We start from the raw sequence: 19,445 nt of genomic DNA on the forward strand, positions 1-19,445 counted from the left end.
AACCTGCCCACCATGAGTGACCCTGCTGATATTTGAAATACCAGTGACATAGCTTCCAACATCACAGCAATTTGCAAGGCACCACAGTATGACAAACTGCCAGACACATGGTGGCCCATAAAGATTACAGCCTAGGAATTCCTATGGGGCCATTCTGCTCTGTCACATGGGGTCGCTATGAGTCGGAATTCACCCGGCACCACCCAACAACAGTAAGTCACAGGGCCGGGTCTGGGAATCCAGAAGGTCTTATTCCCGTTGCGTTTTCAACACATATGTAACGAGTGCTCCAGTGCGCTTCACCGGGGAGCCACTTAAGGTGCCTTTGGGGACTGCCCTCCCCTTCTCTTGGCCTCAGATTCCCCTCTGCATAGTACTGGGATGTCTGTCTCTGCCACTTCAGGCTCCCATCCCCCCAGCACCACAGTTCTGCCCAAAGTCCCAAAGCAAAATCCCATTTGGCCGTCTCAGGTCATGTGAACCAGTTGATGCTCCTATTGGCTGGACTCAGTCATGTGACCAGCTATAAAACCAAAAGGTGGAGTCAACATAATGGAACTCTGGCCGCAGGAGTTGTTGGGGCGCACCCAGCCCTGATGCTGTGGTTATGGAAGAGGGGTGCTCCTCATCAAAGCTTCTCCAGAGCCCCCTACATGCCACCTGTCCTGACCTCCTCGCATCCTTTCCCCCAGGCCCCAAGCAGGATGCTGAGGCAGCCAAGAGGTTCATCCTGGACATGTACACCGGCATGTACACGGGCTGCGCAGACGGCGCCACAGAGAACAAGAAGGGTCCGCGCTCCCGCCGCCTCTTCAGCCACTACACGTGCGCCACGGACACGCAGAACATCCGCAAGGTCTTCAAGGACGTGCGGGACTCTGTGCTCGCTCGCTACCTGGACGAGATCAACCTGCTGTGACCCAGGCCCGGTTCCTATGGGGCTCAGATCCGCCCTGGCGGCGGGGGCGCGCGGGGCATCCTGAGGGCGCAGGCTGCGCGCAGGGCCACTTGCTCCGTTGGACCTCAAAGCCCCTTGTCTTCCTAGGCCCAGGTGTCAGGAGGGCCGCGATCGAGCAACTCGGAAGGTGGGAGACTGGTGGCCGCCACTCTCTGCCTTTCACCAGGACAGTTCGCGTTTCCTTGACTCAGTTTCCCTGCTTGGAAAGGGAGCAAAATGGCCACTTGTGTTGCCAGAGGGGAGGAAAGAGTTAAAAAGTGGGGGGCTCGAGTACTTAAGTGGGTATGTCTCTCGAAGGAGCCCCACCCCCAGGATGTCGCCTCCTGTCTAGAGGTCTGGGACCCCTGGAGGGGGGACGCACCTCCGGGAAGCGAGGCCTGGTCCTTCAGGCCGAGAGACCCGGGCTCTGGCGCCACCTAGCGGACTTCATGGGCAGCGTAGGGTCTTCTGTTTCCTAGGGACCAAGAGGCCACCAGGAAACGCTGCCCTTTTCAGAGACTACCTCCCCGCCAACTCCGTTTTACAGACTAGGAAACCCGAGGCCCACAGGCACCCCCTCCTGTCCAGGCGAGGCCGGGGCCAGGGCGTACTGCCTCTCCCGCCCTTCTGTATTTATTCCCTCACCTTCTGCGGGGCCCCTTGCAGCATTAAAAAAATGACATTCTGGAAACCTATGATTTCTTAAGGACCTGGTCGCCAGCATCCTGCTTTTGTCCCTCTTGTTCCTTTCTTAGATCGTCTTCCCCGGGACCAGCGGTTCTGGTGGTTGAGGGGGTGGGAATAGCAATATAGAGAAGGAAGGGAAGTTCTACTTGTTATCCACCCACCTGTGCCAGGAGCAGTGCCAGAGCTAAGCGGGACTGTGGTCACTCTGAGCCAGGCGGTGGACTCCCAGCCCCCTCCCCGATTGAGGAGACAGTGGCAGACCCTCTGTTGCCACATTCCCCTCCAAATTCCAGCAGCAGCCCCAGCCCAGCTTGGTTGAGGCCGAGGAAGATGATGAGGATGGCTCCACTTAGTCTATCCTAGACTCTGGTTCATGCCTCTGGCCACCCTCAGAGCTGCCCCATTACGTAGGAGCTGTATCACCCCCATTTTACAGATGAGGAAACTGAGGCACAGAGAGGTTGAATGATTTGACCGAAGTTACACACCTGAATGCGATAGAGCCAAGATTCCATCCATTCATCCATCCATCACATTTGGGGTTTTTTTTTTTTTATTATATTTTTATTTTGGTGAAAATATACACTTTGTTTTTTTTTTTTTTTTTTTACTGTAAAACAAACAATCTTCTACAACTGTTTTAGACTGAGGGAAAAATTCGAAGATGGTACGGAGTTCCCTTCTAGCCCTCACCCAGTCTCCCCTGTTGGTAACGCCTTATATTGTTGTCTTTAGGTGCCGTCAAGTCGGTTCCAACTCATAGTGACCCCACGCACAACAGAAAGAAACACTGCCCGGTCCTGTGCCCTCCTCACAATCGTTGCTATGCTTGAGCCCATCATTGCGGCCGCTGTGTCAGTCCATCTCTTTGAGGGTCTTCCTCTTTTTTGCTGACCCTATACTCTACTAAGCGTGACTGACCCCTCCTGATAATGTGTCCAACATGATAACATGTGAGACATAGTCTCGCCATCCTTGCCTCTAAGGAGCATTCTGGTTTGTACATCTTCCAAGACAAATTTGTTCATTCTTTTGGCAGTCCATGGTATATTCACTATTCTTCCCCAACACCACAATTCAAAGACGCCAGTTCTCCTTTGGTCTTCCTTACTCATTGTTCAGCGTTCACATACATATATATGACACGATTGAAAACACCATGGCTTGGGTCAGGTGCACCTTAGTCTTCAAGGTGACATCTTTGCCTTTCAACACTTGAAAGAGGACTTTCGCTGCAGATTTGCCCAGTGCAATGCGTCTTTTGATTTCTTGACTGCTGCTTCCATGGGTGTTGATTGCGGATCCAAGTAAAATGAAATTCTTGACTACTTCAGTTGTTTCTCCCTATATCATAATGTGGCTTATTGGTCCGGTTGTGAGGATTTTTGTTTTCTTTCTGTTGAGGTGCAATCCATACTGAAGGCTGTGGTCTTTGATCTTCGCCAGTAAGTGCTTCAAGTCCTCTTCACTTTCAGCAAGCAGGGTTGTGTCATCTGCATAACACAGGTTGTTAAAGAGTCTTCCTCCAATCCTGATGCCCCGTTCTTCTTCATATAGTCTAGCTTCTTGGATTATTTGCTCAGCATACAGATTGAATAAGTACGGTGAAAGACACAACAACATCTTATATTAGTGTGGTCCATTTGTCACAACTGAAAAACCAACATTGGTATGTTGCCGTTAACTAAACTCCATACTTTATTCTCAACAATCAACGCCCACGGAAGCAGCAGCCAAGAAATCAAACAAGGTATTGCACTGGGAAAATCTGCTGCAAAAGACCTCTTTCAAGTGTTAAAAAGCAAAGATGTCACTTTGAGGACTAAGGCGCACCTTACCCAAGCCATGAGATTTTCAATCGTCTTGTATGCACGTGAAAGCTGGACAGTGAAAAAGGAAGAAAGACAGAGAACTGACACCTTTGAATTATGGCGTCGGTGAAGAATATTGACTATCCCATGGACTGCCAGAAGAATGAACAAACCTGTCTTGGAGGAAGGACAGCCAGAATGCTCGTTTAGAAGGATGGATATTTCTTTCCCCTCCAGTGAAGAACATGGTTCCTGATAATATCAATATATCTGCTACGTTTCTCGAAGCCATCATACCCGTGCTAGTTTCAGAATTGCTACACCCGTACCGCTCCCAACGACAAACCGACTAAATAAATCTCACGATTTCTTTGTCATTCTTTTTATCTTTAGACTCAGTGCTGTGTTTGAAAGTTACATGGACTGGTTCTTTTTTTTCTTTTTTTTTTCATTGTGGTTATGTTGTTCATTTGAAATACATTTCAGTTCATTTGTTTTCTATTTGTGTTTCATTTTAAAGCACTTTTTTTCTCCATCCTTGTTGATTTAATTTTACATTTCTGAGTATAGACAACACTAACAAAGTTATAAAAACTATGTTGTTTTTGTTGGTCGCTGTCAAATCAGTTGTGACTCACGGAGACCCCATGTGTGCAGAGTAGAACTGCTCCATAGGGTTTTCAAGGCTGTGATCTTTATGGAAGCAGCATTGGCATCACTAGAGGGATGAAGGGGGTGCAGACCACACCAGGTGACACTGTCAGAGGGGCAACACCAAAATGACTGTCTATAAAATTTTCCTGTGTTGTTTCAGCAGAAATTTATCATTTTTAATAAAAAAAAATATCTCAGTGGTTAGTATAACGACAAAAACATTTTTCGGAAGCCCAGCTTACAAGGTATCAAGGTATCTACGCAGCTAAAACTTTGTACCGTTTACTTTTTGACCCTTCTAACGCCCTCCGGTCAGAGCTGTCATTGTTACCCAATCACAATGATGCAGCAAGTCCCGTGATTTCGTCTGCACGCCCTGTTGTTTTAGTTCCTGCCGGTGTTTTTGTAGTCGCTGACTTTGCCAAATTTTCTAATGTTTTAACTACAATATTGTGGTAATGAGTATTTGTGAACCTAATATCAATACTTTTTTGAGAACGAAGTAGTAATTGAAGGAGGCAGTGATATACGGGAATTACCATGTATAAGTAACAGTAGTGCAAAAAACATGACTAAGGATTCTGTATGGTGTGGTACGGGAGGAAGTCCGTGGCGGGGTGACACCATGAGTTACCGCACTGGATGACACCAACTCTAGTAACGCCACTGGGAAGCAGATTGCCAGGCCTTTCTTCCATGGAGCCTCTGGGTGGGTTTGAACTGCCAACCTTCCAGGTAATAGCGGAGAACTGAACCGTTCGGCTGCCCAGGGACTCCTGTAAAAACGTCACAAAGACTACTATACGACCCACTCACAGAGCATCATTCCTTTCCCTGTCCAATTTCCATTCTACTTACCATTTCATTAGTTCCTGTAGGTAACCAATTTCATTAGTTCCTGGTTTATCTTTCCTGTGTTTATTTTGCAAAAATAAGCAGATGTGTGTATTTTTTTCTCCTTCTTTATTACGCAAAAGGTAGCATACTACATACACTTTTTTGCACTTTTCCAAAAAATGTAATACTAGGTCCTGGAAATCACACCATTCTGTTCATAGAGCCATCCTCCTCCTTTTTCACAGCTGCATAGTACTCCACCATGGGCTCAGATTAGTTTATTCAGCCACTTTCCTGGGTATAGGCATTTGGGCATTTTCTGTTATTTTGCACTTACAAACTACACATCAATGAATGTTAGATGCCATCAAGTCGGTGCCAACTCACAGTGACCATATGTACAAAAGAACAAAACACTACCCAGTCCTGCGCCATCCTCACAATCATTGTTATGCTTGAGCCCATTGTTGCAGCCACTGTGTCAATCCATCTCGTTGAGGGTCTTCCTCTTTTTCTCTGACCCTCTACCAAGCATGATGTCCTTCTCCAGGGACTGATCCCCCCTGATAATATGTCCAAACTACGTGAGACAAAGTCTCACCATCCTTGCTTCTAAGGAGCATTCTGGTTGCACTTCTTCCGAGATAGATTTGTTTGTTCATCGATGAATCCACCTCTGCGTATTAATTTTGTTAGAGCTGTATCTTCAGAGTAATCTCCTAGAGGGGGGACTATGTCTATAACACGGAGATAATTGTAGGATTAAATGAGAAGCGCTTGGCCGCTAACCAAAAGGTTGATGGTTTGAACCCACCCAGTGGCTCCGCAGGAGAAAGACCTGGCAATCTGCTGCCATAAAGATTACAGACTAGGAAACCCTATGGCGGGGGCAGTCCTACTCTGTGACATGGGATCACCATGAGTCAGAATCGACTCACCGCACCTAACAACAACAAATGTACATAAGAGGCAGCAGTGGTTCAGTGGTAGAATTCTCGCCTTCCATGTGGGAGACCTGGGTTCGATTCCCAGCCAGCACACCTCATGCCCAGCCACCAGCCGTCTGTCAGTGGAGGCTTGCATGTTGCAGGGGTGCAGAACAGGTTTCAGTGGAGCTTCCAGACTAAGAGGGACTAGGAAGAAAGGCCTGGCAATTGGCTTCTGAAAATCAGCTAGTGAAAACCCCGAGGAGCACAAAGGTCCAGCTCGCAACTGATCATGGGGTGGTACAGGACTGGGCAAAATCCTGTTCTGTTGTCGACGGGGCCGCCGTGAGTCGGGGCCAACTCCACTGCAGCTCACAACAACGATGCAGGTAAAGCCTCTCACGCAGGAGGCTGCAGTTTATGGAAGGTCCCCGTTGGACAGATCTGCCTACGTTCAGCTGACCTCTGCTTTCTCAGCACATCTTGATTTAGACCTGAGTTTACTGTCTGGGCCTGGGCTCAGTGTCTCAGCAGGAGCCACGTGCTCAGTTGGGGTCGGGGCTCAGTCCAGGGTCAGTACAATGCCCCTCATGGCATACCTATGTCTCTCTTGAGGATATCTGTGCTCCATGGGACACTTGTACCTTTCATGGGACACCCGAGCCCCCATGGGACACCTGAGCCCCCATACGATACCTGAACCCCCATGAGACACCTGTGCCCCCATGGGATATCTATGCCCCCACGGGATACCTGAGCCCCCCATGGGATATCTGTCCCCCATGAGACACCTGTACTTTTCACAGGACACCTGTGCCTTTCATGGGACATCTGGCTAGTAGAGTTGCCTCCACCACCTCCTCCCCATGGCCAGGGGCCACCATTGTCTCGGGTAAGCTCTTGATCAAATGACCTTGGGGTGGGGAGGGGGCCTAGGGGCACGTGGGGAACCTGCAGGGCCTTCTCAGGTGGCTGGAGGTCACCCCTCGGGGGTTTGGTGGGTTGGTCGAGGAGGTGATTGTGGGGTGGGGGAGGGGCCAGGCAGGGACAGTCATACTCACACCTCTGGATTCCTGTGCCATTTCCCACCCCCGTACCCCAAAACCTGGCCCAGGAAGAGTGGACCATTCCAGGCATGCTTCTAGAAGTCGGGGGACCCACAAGACCTGGAGGGCGTAGCTAAGGGAGGGTGGGGACCCTCTCCACTGGGTGACTCCAGCAGTTGGCCCCTGCCACCTCCAGGGCTTTCGAGGGCCAGAAGGGGGCAGCTGGGGCAGGGCCAGGGTCTGCAGCAGAGACTGGCCACGGTACCCTCCTCGGGCCCCATCGAGCCGACCGTTGGGTTGCTCCTCCCTGTCCCAGGCCTCACCACCACCCTGGGGGTACCTCGAACATAACAGGAAATTTCAAACAACAGGAAACAGCCGGGGCAAGGCAGTAGCTCCACCCTGCCCGGCCCAGCCACACCGGGCGGCAGTCTGCCCCGGGCCCGCTATGAATGCTACAGGGTACCCGGTGGTGGCCCCTGAGTTCTGCCAGCAGCTGGCAGACGAGGGGCACAGCCGGCTCATCCTGCTGCACTATAACCACTCGGGGCGCCTGGCCTGGCGCGGGGGGCCTGAGGACAGCGGCCTGGGGGCCCTGCGGGGCCTCTTCGTGGCTGTGAGCTGCTTGGTGGTGCTGGAGAACCTTCTAGTGCTGGCTGCCATCACGACCTGTATGCGGTCCCGGCGCTGGGTCTTCTACTGCCTGTTCAACATCACGATGAGCGATCTGCTCACAGGTGTGGCCTACCTGGTCAACGTCTTGCTCTCGGGCGCCCGCACCTTCCACCTGACACCCACCATGTGGTTCTTTCGGGAGGGCCTGCTCTTCACAGCCCTGGCCGCGTCCACCTTCAGCCTTCTGTTCACCGCCAGCGAGCGCTTTGTGACCATGGTGCACCTGGTGGCCGAGAGCCGGACCACGAAGAAGGGTCGAGTCTTCAGCTTCATCTTTCTGTGCTGGCTGTTGGCCGCGCTGATGGGGCTGCTGCCAATGCTGGGCTGGAACTGTGTGTGCACCTTTCAGCGCTGCTCCAGCCTCCTCCCGCTCTATGCCAAGGAGTACATCTTCTTCTGCGTGGTCGTCTTCGCCCTCATCCTGGCTGCCATCACCGTGCTCTACGGTGCCATCTTCAGGCTGGTGCGGCTCAACGGTCGCCAGGCCCCGCGGTCCCGCCGGATGCTCCGCACCGTGCTCATGATCCTGGTGGCCTTCATCGTGTGCTGGGGACCGCTCTTCTGCCTGCTGCTGGCCGACATCTTCGGCTCCAACATCTGGGCCCAGGAGTACCTGCGGGGCATGGACTGGATCCTCACGCTGGCCGTGCTCAACTCTGCAATCAACCCCATCATCTACTCCTTCCGCAGCCGCGAGGTGTGCAGGGCTGTGCTGGCCTTCCTGTGCGGGGGCTGTCTGTGGCTCGGCATTCGAGGCCCTGGGGACTGCCTGGCCCGCGCCGCCGAGGCCCACTCCGGCGCCTCCACCACTGACAGCTCGCTGAGGCCCAGGGACAGCTTCCGGGGCTCCAGGTCGCTCAGCTTCCGCATGCGGGAGCCCCTGTCCAGCATCTCCAGCGTCAGGAGCATCTAGGGCCAAGGCGGGGGTGACAGGACAGCCGCCAGGCGTGTGCCTACGCGGTGTCCTCCTTCGGCAGAAGAGGGGGGCCTGGGGCCAGCGGGTTCAGGAGAGGCGTGCGAGAGAAGGGGTCTGCCGGGCCCTGAGGCCCTCCGGAGGCCTCCCCTGATACCGAGCAGGTTTCCGGTCGTCTCCGTGGAGGAGAGGACTGCGCGTTGGAGTAGAGAGCACTCCGGAGGCGGGCCAGTGGGTTTGCCTGCAGCCCGGCGCCTGTGTGATTCTGGGGAGTCCTGGCCCCAGGCTGCGAGGGGCAGGCTGTGGGTTTGATGCCCTGGCAACAATGACATTCGATGACGGTATGACATGCCGAGGTCTCCCTCTTATTCATGCGTGTGTGTGCGTGCTGAGGGGCCATGTGTGGGGCCGAGAGCCGGCAGCGTGCGGGTGGGTGTGGCCCCAGCCGGAGGGTGGGCAGTCTGGGCTTGGGGGTGTGACTGTGAGGACAAGGGGGCGTGGGGGTGCGTGCGTCTGCGAGTGGATGGGTACCCTCCCTCGCGTGTGAGAGATGGAGACGGAGAGGGACAGGAGAGAGACAGAGAAGGAGGGAAAGAGAGAAAGAGGGGGAGAGAGGGACAGGGAGAGAGGGAGAGACAGGCATCTGGGGCGCCGTGTGTTTCTGACTCTGTGTGAGTGCGTCTGTGTGTACGATGTTTCTGAACGTGTGTGCTTAGGCGAACTAGTACCTCGGGGTGTGCCCGTGAGTGTGTGCCCTGAGTGTAACATAAATAGTAGACAATGTTCATATGTCTGCGTGTGCACAGACACCTGCGTGTCGGTTCTCTCGTGCGAGGGCGTGTGTGCGTGTGTGTGCACACGGGCGTGTGCATGCCTGTGTGCGTGTATGTCAGCACGTGTTGTGCATGCATGTTTGGGTGCGTGTGCATGTGTGTCACCAATCACTCTCACCATGTGTCTGGTCCGGCCGTTGGAGACTTCCCAGGCCCGCCCCTTCTAGCTCACTTCCCCTTTCCCTTCCCCTCCCCTGACCTCAGGCTGGGGGCCCCCAGGCTCCTCCCCCACCCCCCAGGAGTTGTCCAGCCAATTTTTCACAAACTGAAGCTAAATTGGTCCGCGGGCTCTGGTCTCTGTCTTTCCAGGTCTCAGCCTGGGAACTGGCAGAGGGGCTGCCTGGCCCACCTGGCCTGGGGGAATCTGGCCCACTCTTCTAGCTTTCCCTTCAGTGCCATCTGTAAAATGGGCTCGTGGCAGCACCTATGACCCGAGGTACACACCCAGAGCTGGTCATTGTGCTGGGCTTTCAGTGGTCCCATAACATGTCCTGCGATGTCCCGTACGGCAGCCACCAGCCTGTGTGTGTGACTGCTGAGCACTTGACAGGTGGCCAGGGCAACTGAAGAACTGAACTTTTAACTTTATTTAATGTCCATTAATTTATGTTTAAATATCCCCATGTCGTTGTTGCTGGGTGCTGTGGGGTCTATTCCAACTTACAGCAACTCCATGTGACAGGGTAGAACTGCTCCATGGGGTTTCCAAGGCTGTAATTGATCCTTACGAGAGCAGATTGCCAGGTCTTTCTACCGTGGAGCCACTGGGCGCCTGCACTGTCTGTCATTCTTCACTCGACTGTCACCTGCCCATCCTCCAAGTCTCAGCTGAGGCACCACCTCCTCCGTGAAGCCTTCCCCAGTTTCTCCTCCCTAGGCCTCCTCTGGGCTCCCTCAGCTGCCTATGCACCCCCTATTGTGGCTCTGCCTGGCCTGCGTCTTCTCTCATTTTCCTCCTGATTGCTGCCTTCTCAACCTTCAGGTCTCAGCTGAAGTACCACCTCCTTCAGGAAGGCTCCCCTGATTTCCTCTCCTCCCTAGGCCTCCTTGTGGCTCCCCCAGCTGCCTGTGTGCCCCCCCATTAAGGCTCTGATATCCCCTAGTTATATATCCACCTCCTCCAGTGGACTGTGAGTTCCATGAGGTGGAGACTGTAGCTTTGTCTTGGTCATCTCTGTGTCCCCGGCACCCAGCCCAGCACACAGTAGTCGCTCAACAGCCAGAGCTCTGGGAGAACTGCACCCAGCAGCCCGCCTGTGGCTGAGCCTTGGAAGTCTCTTTCTTCTCCTCCTTCTCCACTCAGCCTCTTTCCTGGTGGCAGCAGGACTGTCCTCAAGAGCCCTGACTTGTGCTGGCTGGAAAACTCAGTGGCTAACAATGACCCCTGTGCTGGCATCTGTAACAATTGCTGCTCCTTAGCTCTGCCACAAACCATGGGCCTCAGTTTCCTTATCCGTAAAATGGGAATGGTGGTAGCCCCTGCCCTCCTGGGTTGCTGTGAGGATTTGGCAAGATCGGGCACATAAAGACCCTGGCACTTAGCAAGTGTTCACGAAATGGGACGTGTGCGCGTATGTTTTAAAGAATAACAATAACGACAAACCCTTATGTATTGCCTGGTGCCTGGCATTGTTCTAAGCAGTTTGTATTAACTCATTTAATCCTCATGAAACCCCTATAAGGTGCTGTTATGGGTTGAATTGTGTCCCCTAAAAAGATACGCTGGAGTCCTAACCCCCGGTACCTGTAAATGTGACCTTGTTTGGAAACAGGATCTTTGCAGATGGTATCGGTTAAATTCACAGGATGTCATACTGAGTAGGGTGGGCCCTAATCCCACCTGAGTGGTGTCTTATGAAAAAGGAGAGGGGACTCAGGGAAAAAGAGAAGGCAGACAACCACGCGAAGGTGAACCTGCGAGCCTAGGAATGCCTCGGGCCACCAGAAGATGGAAGAGGCAAGGAAGGACCCTTCCCTAGAGCCTTCTGAGGGAGCGCAGCCCTTCCAATGCCCTGAATTCTGATTTCTGGCCTCCAGAACTGTGAGACAATAAACTTCTGTTGTTTAAAGCCACCCCCTTTGTGGTTCTTTGTTATGACAGCCTTAAAAAGCTAATGCACGTTGTTACTGTTAGACGCTCCCAAGTTGACTCCGACTCATAGCCACCCGGGGCAGATTACCCAGTACGCACGGTGTGCACCGCTTTGCATTGAGCAAGGTACGAAGGTACGAAATTGTATTTACTTGCTAATCTGTGGTGAGCAATTTCACACGGGTTTCATCATATAGTTGACGTGGTAGTGGACAGGTGAAATTATGCACTGCAGATCGGTGGGAAGGCACAATTGGGCCAGTGCATACCTTGCTTATTAGGTAATCTGGCCCTGAAGCCACCCCACGTATAACAGAATGAAACGTTGCCTGGTCCTGTGCCATCCTCATAATTGTTGCTGTGTTTGAGCCCATTGTTGCAGTCGTTATGTCAACCCATCTCATTGAGGATCTTCCTCTTTTTCTCTGACTCTCTGCTTTACCAAGCATGATGTCCTTCTCCAGGCATTAGTCCCTTCTGATAACATGCATTAGAATGCTCCTTGGAAGCAAGGAACACAGGTACGTACCGCCATTAACCCCATTTGAAAGATGGAGAAACTGAGGCACAGAGAGGTAGTCAGGTGACTAGCCTTATGCAGGTAAGAAGAGAGGTCTCAAGCCCTTTTAGGAGGCAACCATATTAGAGCCTGGGCTGTCAACTCGCTGAGGGCCAGAGCTGCAATCTTCTGCATCCTCCAGCCTCAGTCTTCCCATCTGTACAAGGGGTGGAGTGGCTGATAGTCTTTAAGTACCACTGGTCCTGAGACCTGGATTCCTAGAGATGCCGAAGTGTCTTAGTTATCTCGTGCTGCATAACAGAAACACCATAAATGATGGACTTTAACAAACAGAAATTTATTTTCTCACAGTTTAGGAGGCTACAAGTCTGAATTCAGGATGTCAGCTCTGGGGGAAGGCTTTCACTCTGTCGGCTCTGGAGGAAGGTCCTTGTTCCTTTCAGCTTCTGCTCCTGGGCAATCTTCATGTGTCTTGGCATCTCTCTTCCCCCATCTCTGCTTCTCTCACGCCTGCTTACTCTCTTTTATATCTCAAAAGAGATTGACTCAAGACACACCCTATATTAATCCTCTTATTAACATAACAAAGACAGCTCATTCCCAAACGGGATATAACCACAGGTATACCCTGTTAAAATCATTGCCGCACGTCTGGGGTCTTAAACGCTAGCAAGTGGCCACCTAAAATGCATCAATTGGTCTCAACCCACCTGGATCAAAGGAGAATGAAGAATACCAAGGTGTCGGGGACAGCCCCAGCAAGGAAAGACCCTCGCTGCACATCCTGGCAGATAATCTGAAGAACTGACAAATAGCCCTTTCCAGACTCATACGTTCAGGGAAACTTACTGGCACGGGCAAGCTGCTGCTCTCCAGTGGCGGCCGGCTGGAGTATTTTCCACAACCACCTGGCAAGGGACCCAAGCTTATATACCATTCCAGCTGGGACCAAGGTTCATCGTTTTCTCCCACGTCCTTGGGCAGTCAGTGTTCCCAGGGACTTCATGTCCAGGCCCAGATGTTTTCCTTCTTGTTGCTACGGCATTCTTTGGCCTTGGCCACTGGCCCAGTCATGCCACTCCCGGCCTTGTACATTAGCCCAAGTCCATCCCGAATTCAACCCCAGCACGCTTCAGGGGAGAGCAAAGCTGATTCCATTAGGGGAGGATGCATATAGCTGAATAACATTACCTTACAGTCCACCCCTGCATACCCTCCTATTGTCCTTACCATCTTACGGCCCCCTCTTCTGTGATAGCCCTCGGACTTGGCATGCAGAGGAGCGTTGCAAAGCCAGACCACATTCTCAGTATAACCAGCAACACAGGAACAGACATAGTAGTAAGAGTCCCAATATCACCCAGAAGCCTGTGCGCCAGGCGGACGGGAGGGATTGCAGCCAGCTGGAGACAGGGTCAGCAGCGTCATGTTTGATAGAAGTGTGGTGTTGCTGCAAGTCCTACAGAGCCAAAGACGCATTTTTAGAGGCATCGGGGCTATACATGCAACATTCAACTTTTATCATGGCATAGGTGCCACCATAGGTGGCAGTCAGGATGTCAAGGGCCATCCTACTCTGAAGGACGACCTTCCGTATTTGTTGAGTCACCCTATTCAGAAGGGTGCTAGCCCACCTGGTGGTGTTAAGTGCAGCTGTGGTGTGTCTGGCTAGCACCCCTACCTGCCAGTCCACATCTACAGTGGTGGCCTGGGATGAGAACAGGGACGAGGGGCAAAACCACCACGATGCGCACTGGTATCTGTGCTGGACTGTTACAGTTTGCCAGTTGTGGTGTAAATACCAACAGCTATGTACAGCCGCCCAGGTGCAGTTCCCCACCCAGTTGTAGGGCAGTTATGGCCACCCATGGAAGCCGCATGTCCAAAGCCACCCTTGGGTGATGGGCATGCCCCTGCCCATAGGCTTTGCTTTTGCTTCCCTAACCAACTATTGGCAACAACTAGCAGGGTTCTAGCACACTGTTATTGGGGGTCCAACCCATCACTCTGAGGGGACAAGAGGTATTAGTCCCATTCCGATGCTCCCAGTAAAGGGAAGCTTGGCCCTTTATAAGGACTTGCTTCCACCTGCAGTCAGGCATTATACACTGCGCATGACTTTCTCCAACATGCGGTACCTCTCTTCCGCTCCACGCCACAACCGGGACCGAATTCCCAGTGGCACTCTCTCATTGCTTTGCTGTGGCCACAGGCCCTACCCGTACCCCTCGGGGTAACAGGGTATGTCCAGTTGGCACGGCTGACCTTGTATTAACACTCCTAAAGCCTGTATTTGTTTTCCAGCGAACTTCGCCTGCTGGAAGGCCTCCTCTTCCTTTGTCTCTCAGTCCCACACTGCCCTTTTTTCACATTCTCTGTCTCTCTTCTTATACCCTCGCTTTCTAGAACTCTTCCTAGTTTCACTTGTCTCTCTCTCTCATTCTCTTCCCCTCTAGCCCCCCATATCGCTTTCTCATCCAATCTTTTTGTTTCTCTCCTTCAGTCTCACTTCTTTTTTCGCTAACCTATATAGGGGCCGTAGGGTGTGGGCTATGTGGGGTACTAAGGGGTGCTAGTACCCCAAGAACAGGAGCCCGTCAATTGCCTGTAGTTGCTTCACAGTTTCTGGGCATGGGTAGGCTTGGACTTTATCTATCGCTGCTTCAGGCATCACTTGTGTCTTACCCAACTACAAAACACCCAAGTACCTGACCGACACACCAGGCCCCTGCGTTCTTCCCTCATTCACTGCCCATCCCCGCAACTGGAAGTGCATGACTACTTCACTAACTGCAGTCTGCAAAGAAGCAAACAGTCAAAGGTCAGCATGACATCATCAATATAGTGGAATACAGCCACCTCAGCAAGGGGAATCCACCACTTGAGGTCAGTGGCAACCACGCCATGGCATATGGTGGGACTGCGCAGGTATCCTTGTGGGAGCACGGTGAAGGCCCACTGCCTCACTTCCCGACTGAAGGCAAACTGGTCCTGGCTGTCTGGGTGTAGAGGGATGCTAAAGAAAGCATTAGCCAAGTGGTAAGTGTCCAATGCCTCCCCCATTTGCCCCATCATCTGCGCGATGTTGAGTACAGCTGCAAACAAGAGGGGAGCCACCTTATTCAATTCCCAGTAGTCTACCGTCATTCTCCAGGAGCCGTCCGGCTTGTGCATTGGCCAGACAGGACTATTGAAGGGGCTCTCGGCTGGTCTCAGAATCCCCACTGGGTGTAGCTCCTTCACGGCCTCAGTGATTTCTTGGTGCCCACCAGGGAGGCAGTGCTGCTTAAGGGCCATGACCTGAGCTGGGGAGTGCAACTGCACAGGGAACCATTTAGCATTACCCTGTACTACAGGTTTTACGGCTTTCACTTGCAGGCAGAACTCACCGGAGGTCTGCAGCTCCAGCCCCAACAAGGTATCTCTGCCCAGAATGAATTCCAGTATCAGGGCATGGGAAGGCCTTTGGGGGTAGCCTTCTAAGCTGCAGCACTAGTTTGATTTGCTGCACCCTGACACCCCCACCCCCGTATCCATCGATAGCTGTTTAGTGGCCCTTTAAAGCTATTTGGGTTACCATACATCAGGCTGCATTCTGCCCCAGTGTCTACCAAAGTCAAAACATGTTGCTTGTTGGTGAGGGTCCAGCGTATGATCATTTCAATGTGTGGCCTCCGGTCCCCTGTCACCCAGCGGAGGGCTTCCTGCACCTGCGGTGCACCTTGGCCACACCTCTAGTCCAGGGATGAGGGAGATTCCCACCCCTTGGTCGGGGAGCCTGAGGCTTGGCCTCCTCTCGTGGGCTCTGGTCAGAGCCTTTGCGGAACTCAGATCTTTTGTCAGGAACAATTTTACACCAAAGACACACATTTTATAGAATAGACAGTTTGATCAAACACACGGCACAAATAAATGCCCTTGCAGGGAACTGCTGCACTGAGACCCCAGACTGCTTGTCTGAGATGCATGGTCCGGGCTGGGGTTGTCTCCTCCCCTCCCATCAGCCATTTAAACCTGTCCATTGAAGTGCTCAACTGCCCCTATGTCTTGGGGTGATAAAGAGTATGAAGAGTTCGTTCAAGATCCAGCGGAAGCCTCTGTATAGGATAAAATGCCCCGATACGATTTACCTGCTGAGAACACCCTGGCCTGTTGGCTGAGGAATCTGTCCCTGCACAGGTTTAGTCTTGGCCAGGGTCTTGTAGGCAGGTCAGCTTTCCTGTGCTATCCAACGTTTTCTGATGACAGTGGCAGTCCATGCGTGTAGGGCAAGTCTAGGAGGGTGCGTGAATTCCATGGGCAGTCCTCTCTTACATCCAGGAGGTGGTCGATTGCACATCTCTTTACCCTGGAGCAGACAATGCTTCAGCCTCTGCAGTCAGCTGGTAAGACCGGTCTGCTCGTTGGCTGTTTTCCACTCTCAGCACAGGGGCTTTTCTGATGACTATCCACACAAGTAACAAAAGTTTCTCAGGAGCAGAACTGATTTTGTTATTTATTTCGTCCAGATGTCTCATCTCTGTAGGGGATTGCTTTATATGTCAGTCCGAGGGTTTTCAGCGGCCAGATTGAATGGCCAGGCTGTTAGCTATAGCCCATGTCACAGTTTCCTCATGCCCCTCTAAAAATGGCCCTAACTGCAGCAATTCCCATCAGGACTTGGAGGCAAAAGTCTACAAAGGTGTGCATTAATACATCGACATCATCAGTACATGCAGTAAGGAGTTGTAGGGGCCCCAAGGGACTTCTCCATAGTCAGGCTGGGGTAAGTGTCTCAGTGAGAGTGACCTCAGGCCCAAAGTATACCTCACTGGACTTTAATTTTAACACAAGGCCTTTGCTCCTCGTTGGTAACAGAGGAATTAGGCTTAATCCTCAATCTTAATTATTTCTGAAAGATCTGGGAAAAGTTGGCAGAGCCCTCACTCATTTATGGGGCCACACCTCCATCACACCAAGTGCAAGCGTGGGTCCAGCCCAGTTACCTGGTAACCTGGAGGTGGGCCCCCTCTTTTAGTTTTCCCCTTACCATTGCAGCTACAGCTGGGTTGCTGTTCAGTTACCTTGGTGGGGGCAGCTGTCAGAGAATTCTGAGGTCTCTTCAAGGTCGCTCAACACAAGCTATCCTGACGGGCTTTTTACTCCTGTTTTTTCTTTTTTCCCTGCTGTTTTAACTCTTGCTTTGCACTGGGTGTTACAGGGCGTTCTCAGTGCCAGAGACCTGTTTATCCCCTCCAAGTAGCTCCAGTCCCATGCTCTACCGATTGAGCTAGCCAGGCTTGGCTGGCCACCCCAGGATTTCTCCCACAGAAAAGCATACGGGCCAGACCTCCCCACATAGAGGTCGTTGGCCACCCCAGGATGTCCCCCGAAAATGCCTCTTGCTTCCACAAACGGGGCACTAATGTTTCAGGGGAGGAGGAGTATGCTGCCCGCAAACCCTCCAGTTGTAGCTCTGCTTCCAGCTGCCTAGTTAGGGCCCTAGCGGCTGGCTCCGCATCGGACGCCCCTCTCAGCGCTGCCAGTAGAAGCCACCCCACACAAGCCGCCTCGGTATGGCAATGTGGCTTTTGCTTTGGGGACTCCCAAGAATATCGCCATGCCCACAACAGCAGCCACACAACTCCCGCAACCAAACCACGAACAACCTTTTCTTTCTCAGCATGCAAAGGCTTTAGTAACTGCAACAATCCCTGTGGCACTTTAGGGGTGTCCCCATACTCATGCACAGGTCCCCAGGCACCAACAGCCTGGGCTAGTGGTCCCAGGGTATGCGTCCCTGGCCACCCTGGGATTTCCCCCAGTGGAGCCCGCTTTTCCCCATGCATCTGGGAAGGCATGGTGTGCCCTTCAGATCCTGCTGACTGCGCCACTTGTCGGGGAACAGCCCCAGCAAGGGAAGACCCTCGCTGTGCATCCTGGCAGATAATCCGAAGAACTGACACATAGCCCTTTCCAGATTCATACATTTATTCAGGGAAACTTACTGACATGGGCAAGCAGCTGCTGTCCAGTGGCGGCCGGCTGGAGTTTTTCCTCCACCACCTAGCAAGGGACCCAAGCTTATATACCATTCCAGCTGGGACCAAGGTTCATCGTTTTCTCCCACGTCCTTGGGCAGTCAGTGTTCCCAGGGACTTCATGTCCAGGCCCAGATGTTTTCCTTCTTGTTGCTAAGGCATTCTTCAGCCTTGACCGCTGGCTCAGTCATGCCACTCCCGGCTTTGTACCTTAGCCTGAGTCCATTCCGAATTCATCCCCAGCATGCTTCAGGGAAGACCAAAGCTAACTCCATTAGGGAGGGAATGCATATAGCTGAATAGCATTACCCTACACAAGGACACAAAGTGATTACAAGCCTAAGAGACAGAAATGGCCACATAAACCAGAGACTACATCAGCCTGAGACCAGAAGAGCTAGATGGTGCCCAGCTACAACCGATGACTGCCCTGACAGGGAACACAGCAGAGAACCCCTGAGGAAGCAGGAGAGCAGTGGGATGAAGATCCCAAATTCTCATAAAAAGACCAGACTTAATTGTCTGACTGAGACTAGAAGGACCCCGGTGGTCATGGCCCCCAGACCTTCTGTTGGCCCAGGACAGGAGCCATTCCCGAAGCCAACTCTTCAGACATGGATTGGACTGGACAATGGGTTGGAGAGGGATGCTGGTGAGGAGTGAGCTTCTTGGATCAGGTAGACACTTGAGACTATGTTGGCATCTCCTGCCTGGAGGGGAGATGAGAGGGTGGAGGGGGTTAGAAGCTGGCGAAATGGACACGAGAAGAGAGAGTGGAGGGAGGGAGCAAACTGTCTCATTAGGGGGAGAGCAATTGGGAGTATGCAGCAAGATGTATATAAGTATTTGTGTGAGAGACTGACTTGATTTGTAAACTTTCACTTAAAGCACGATAAAAATTTAAAAAAAAAGGTTTATGCAAAAAAAAAAAAAAAAGAAAGAAAACATTGCCGTAGTTGATTCTGACTCATAGTGACGCTATAGGACTGAGTAGAACTGCCCCACAGAGTTTCCAAGTAGTGGCTGGTGGTTTGAACTGCTGACCTTTTGGTGAACCCCCATAGCTTTTAAGCACTGCAGTGAGGTTACCATTTACAACACATATTTCTGGGGGATACAAATTCAGTCCATAACACCAGACTTACCAAACACAAATACAGGACGCCCAGCTAAATTTGAATTTCAAATAACAACGAATAATTATTTAGTACAAGTATGTCAAAAATATAGATAAGTATAAATATAAATATTATCTCTCTCTCCACACTACAAGTCCCATAATCCACTGCCTAGGAAACGTCTATCGTAATTTCTTCTTTCATTCATTCAAACCTTGCATAGACCACTTATGGTGTGCTGGGTCTTATGTCAGGTATTGGGGATACATCAACGCAAAAACGGACAAAAGTCTTTCCCTCCATGGAGTTTATAATCTACATTCCCAGGGAGTTTTAACTGACTACCTCTGAAACTTCTGCCAGGAAGACTACAACT

The 19,445-nt window shown here is 51.9% G+C and overlaps 1 protein-coding gene across 3 annotated transcripts in view; it reads left to right on the forward strand.

Annotated features, from left to right (window-relative positions):
- Positions 1 to 19,176, forward strand: part of LOC100669150 (guanine nucleotide-binding protein subunit alpha-15) — a 46,924-nt gene extending 27,748 nt beyond the window's left edge. The window contains exons 7-8 of one of the 3 annotated variants that reach the window (XM_064280249.1): positions 6,659 to 6,744; positions 7,215 to 19,176. In XM_064280249.1, the coding sequence (XP_064136319.1) occupies positions 6,659 to 6,744; positions 7,215 to 8,486 (1,358 nt within the window). In that variant the 3' untranslated portion in view covers positions 8,487 to 19,176. Of the gene's footprint in view, positions 1 to 692; positions 1,647 to 6,658; positions 6,745 to 7,214 lie in introns of those variants that run through there. The other 2 variants (XM_023540936.2, XM_064280250.1) reach the window with 2 other exon arrangements.
- The last annotated feature ends 269 nt before the right edge of the window (positions 19,177 to 19,445 follow it).

This window comes from Loxodonta africana, chromosome 3, assembly GCF_030014295.1.
Source record: "Loxodonta africana isolate mLoxAfr1 chromosome 3, mLoxAfr1.hap2, whole genome shotgun sequence".
Classification (NCBI taxonomy): domain Eukaryota; kingdom Metazoa; phylum Chordata; class Mammalia; order Proboscidea; family Elephantidae; genus Loxodonta; species Loxodonta africana.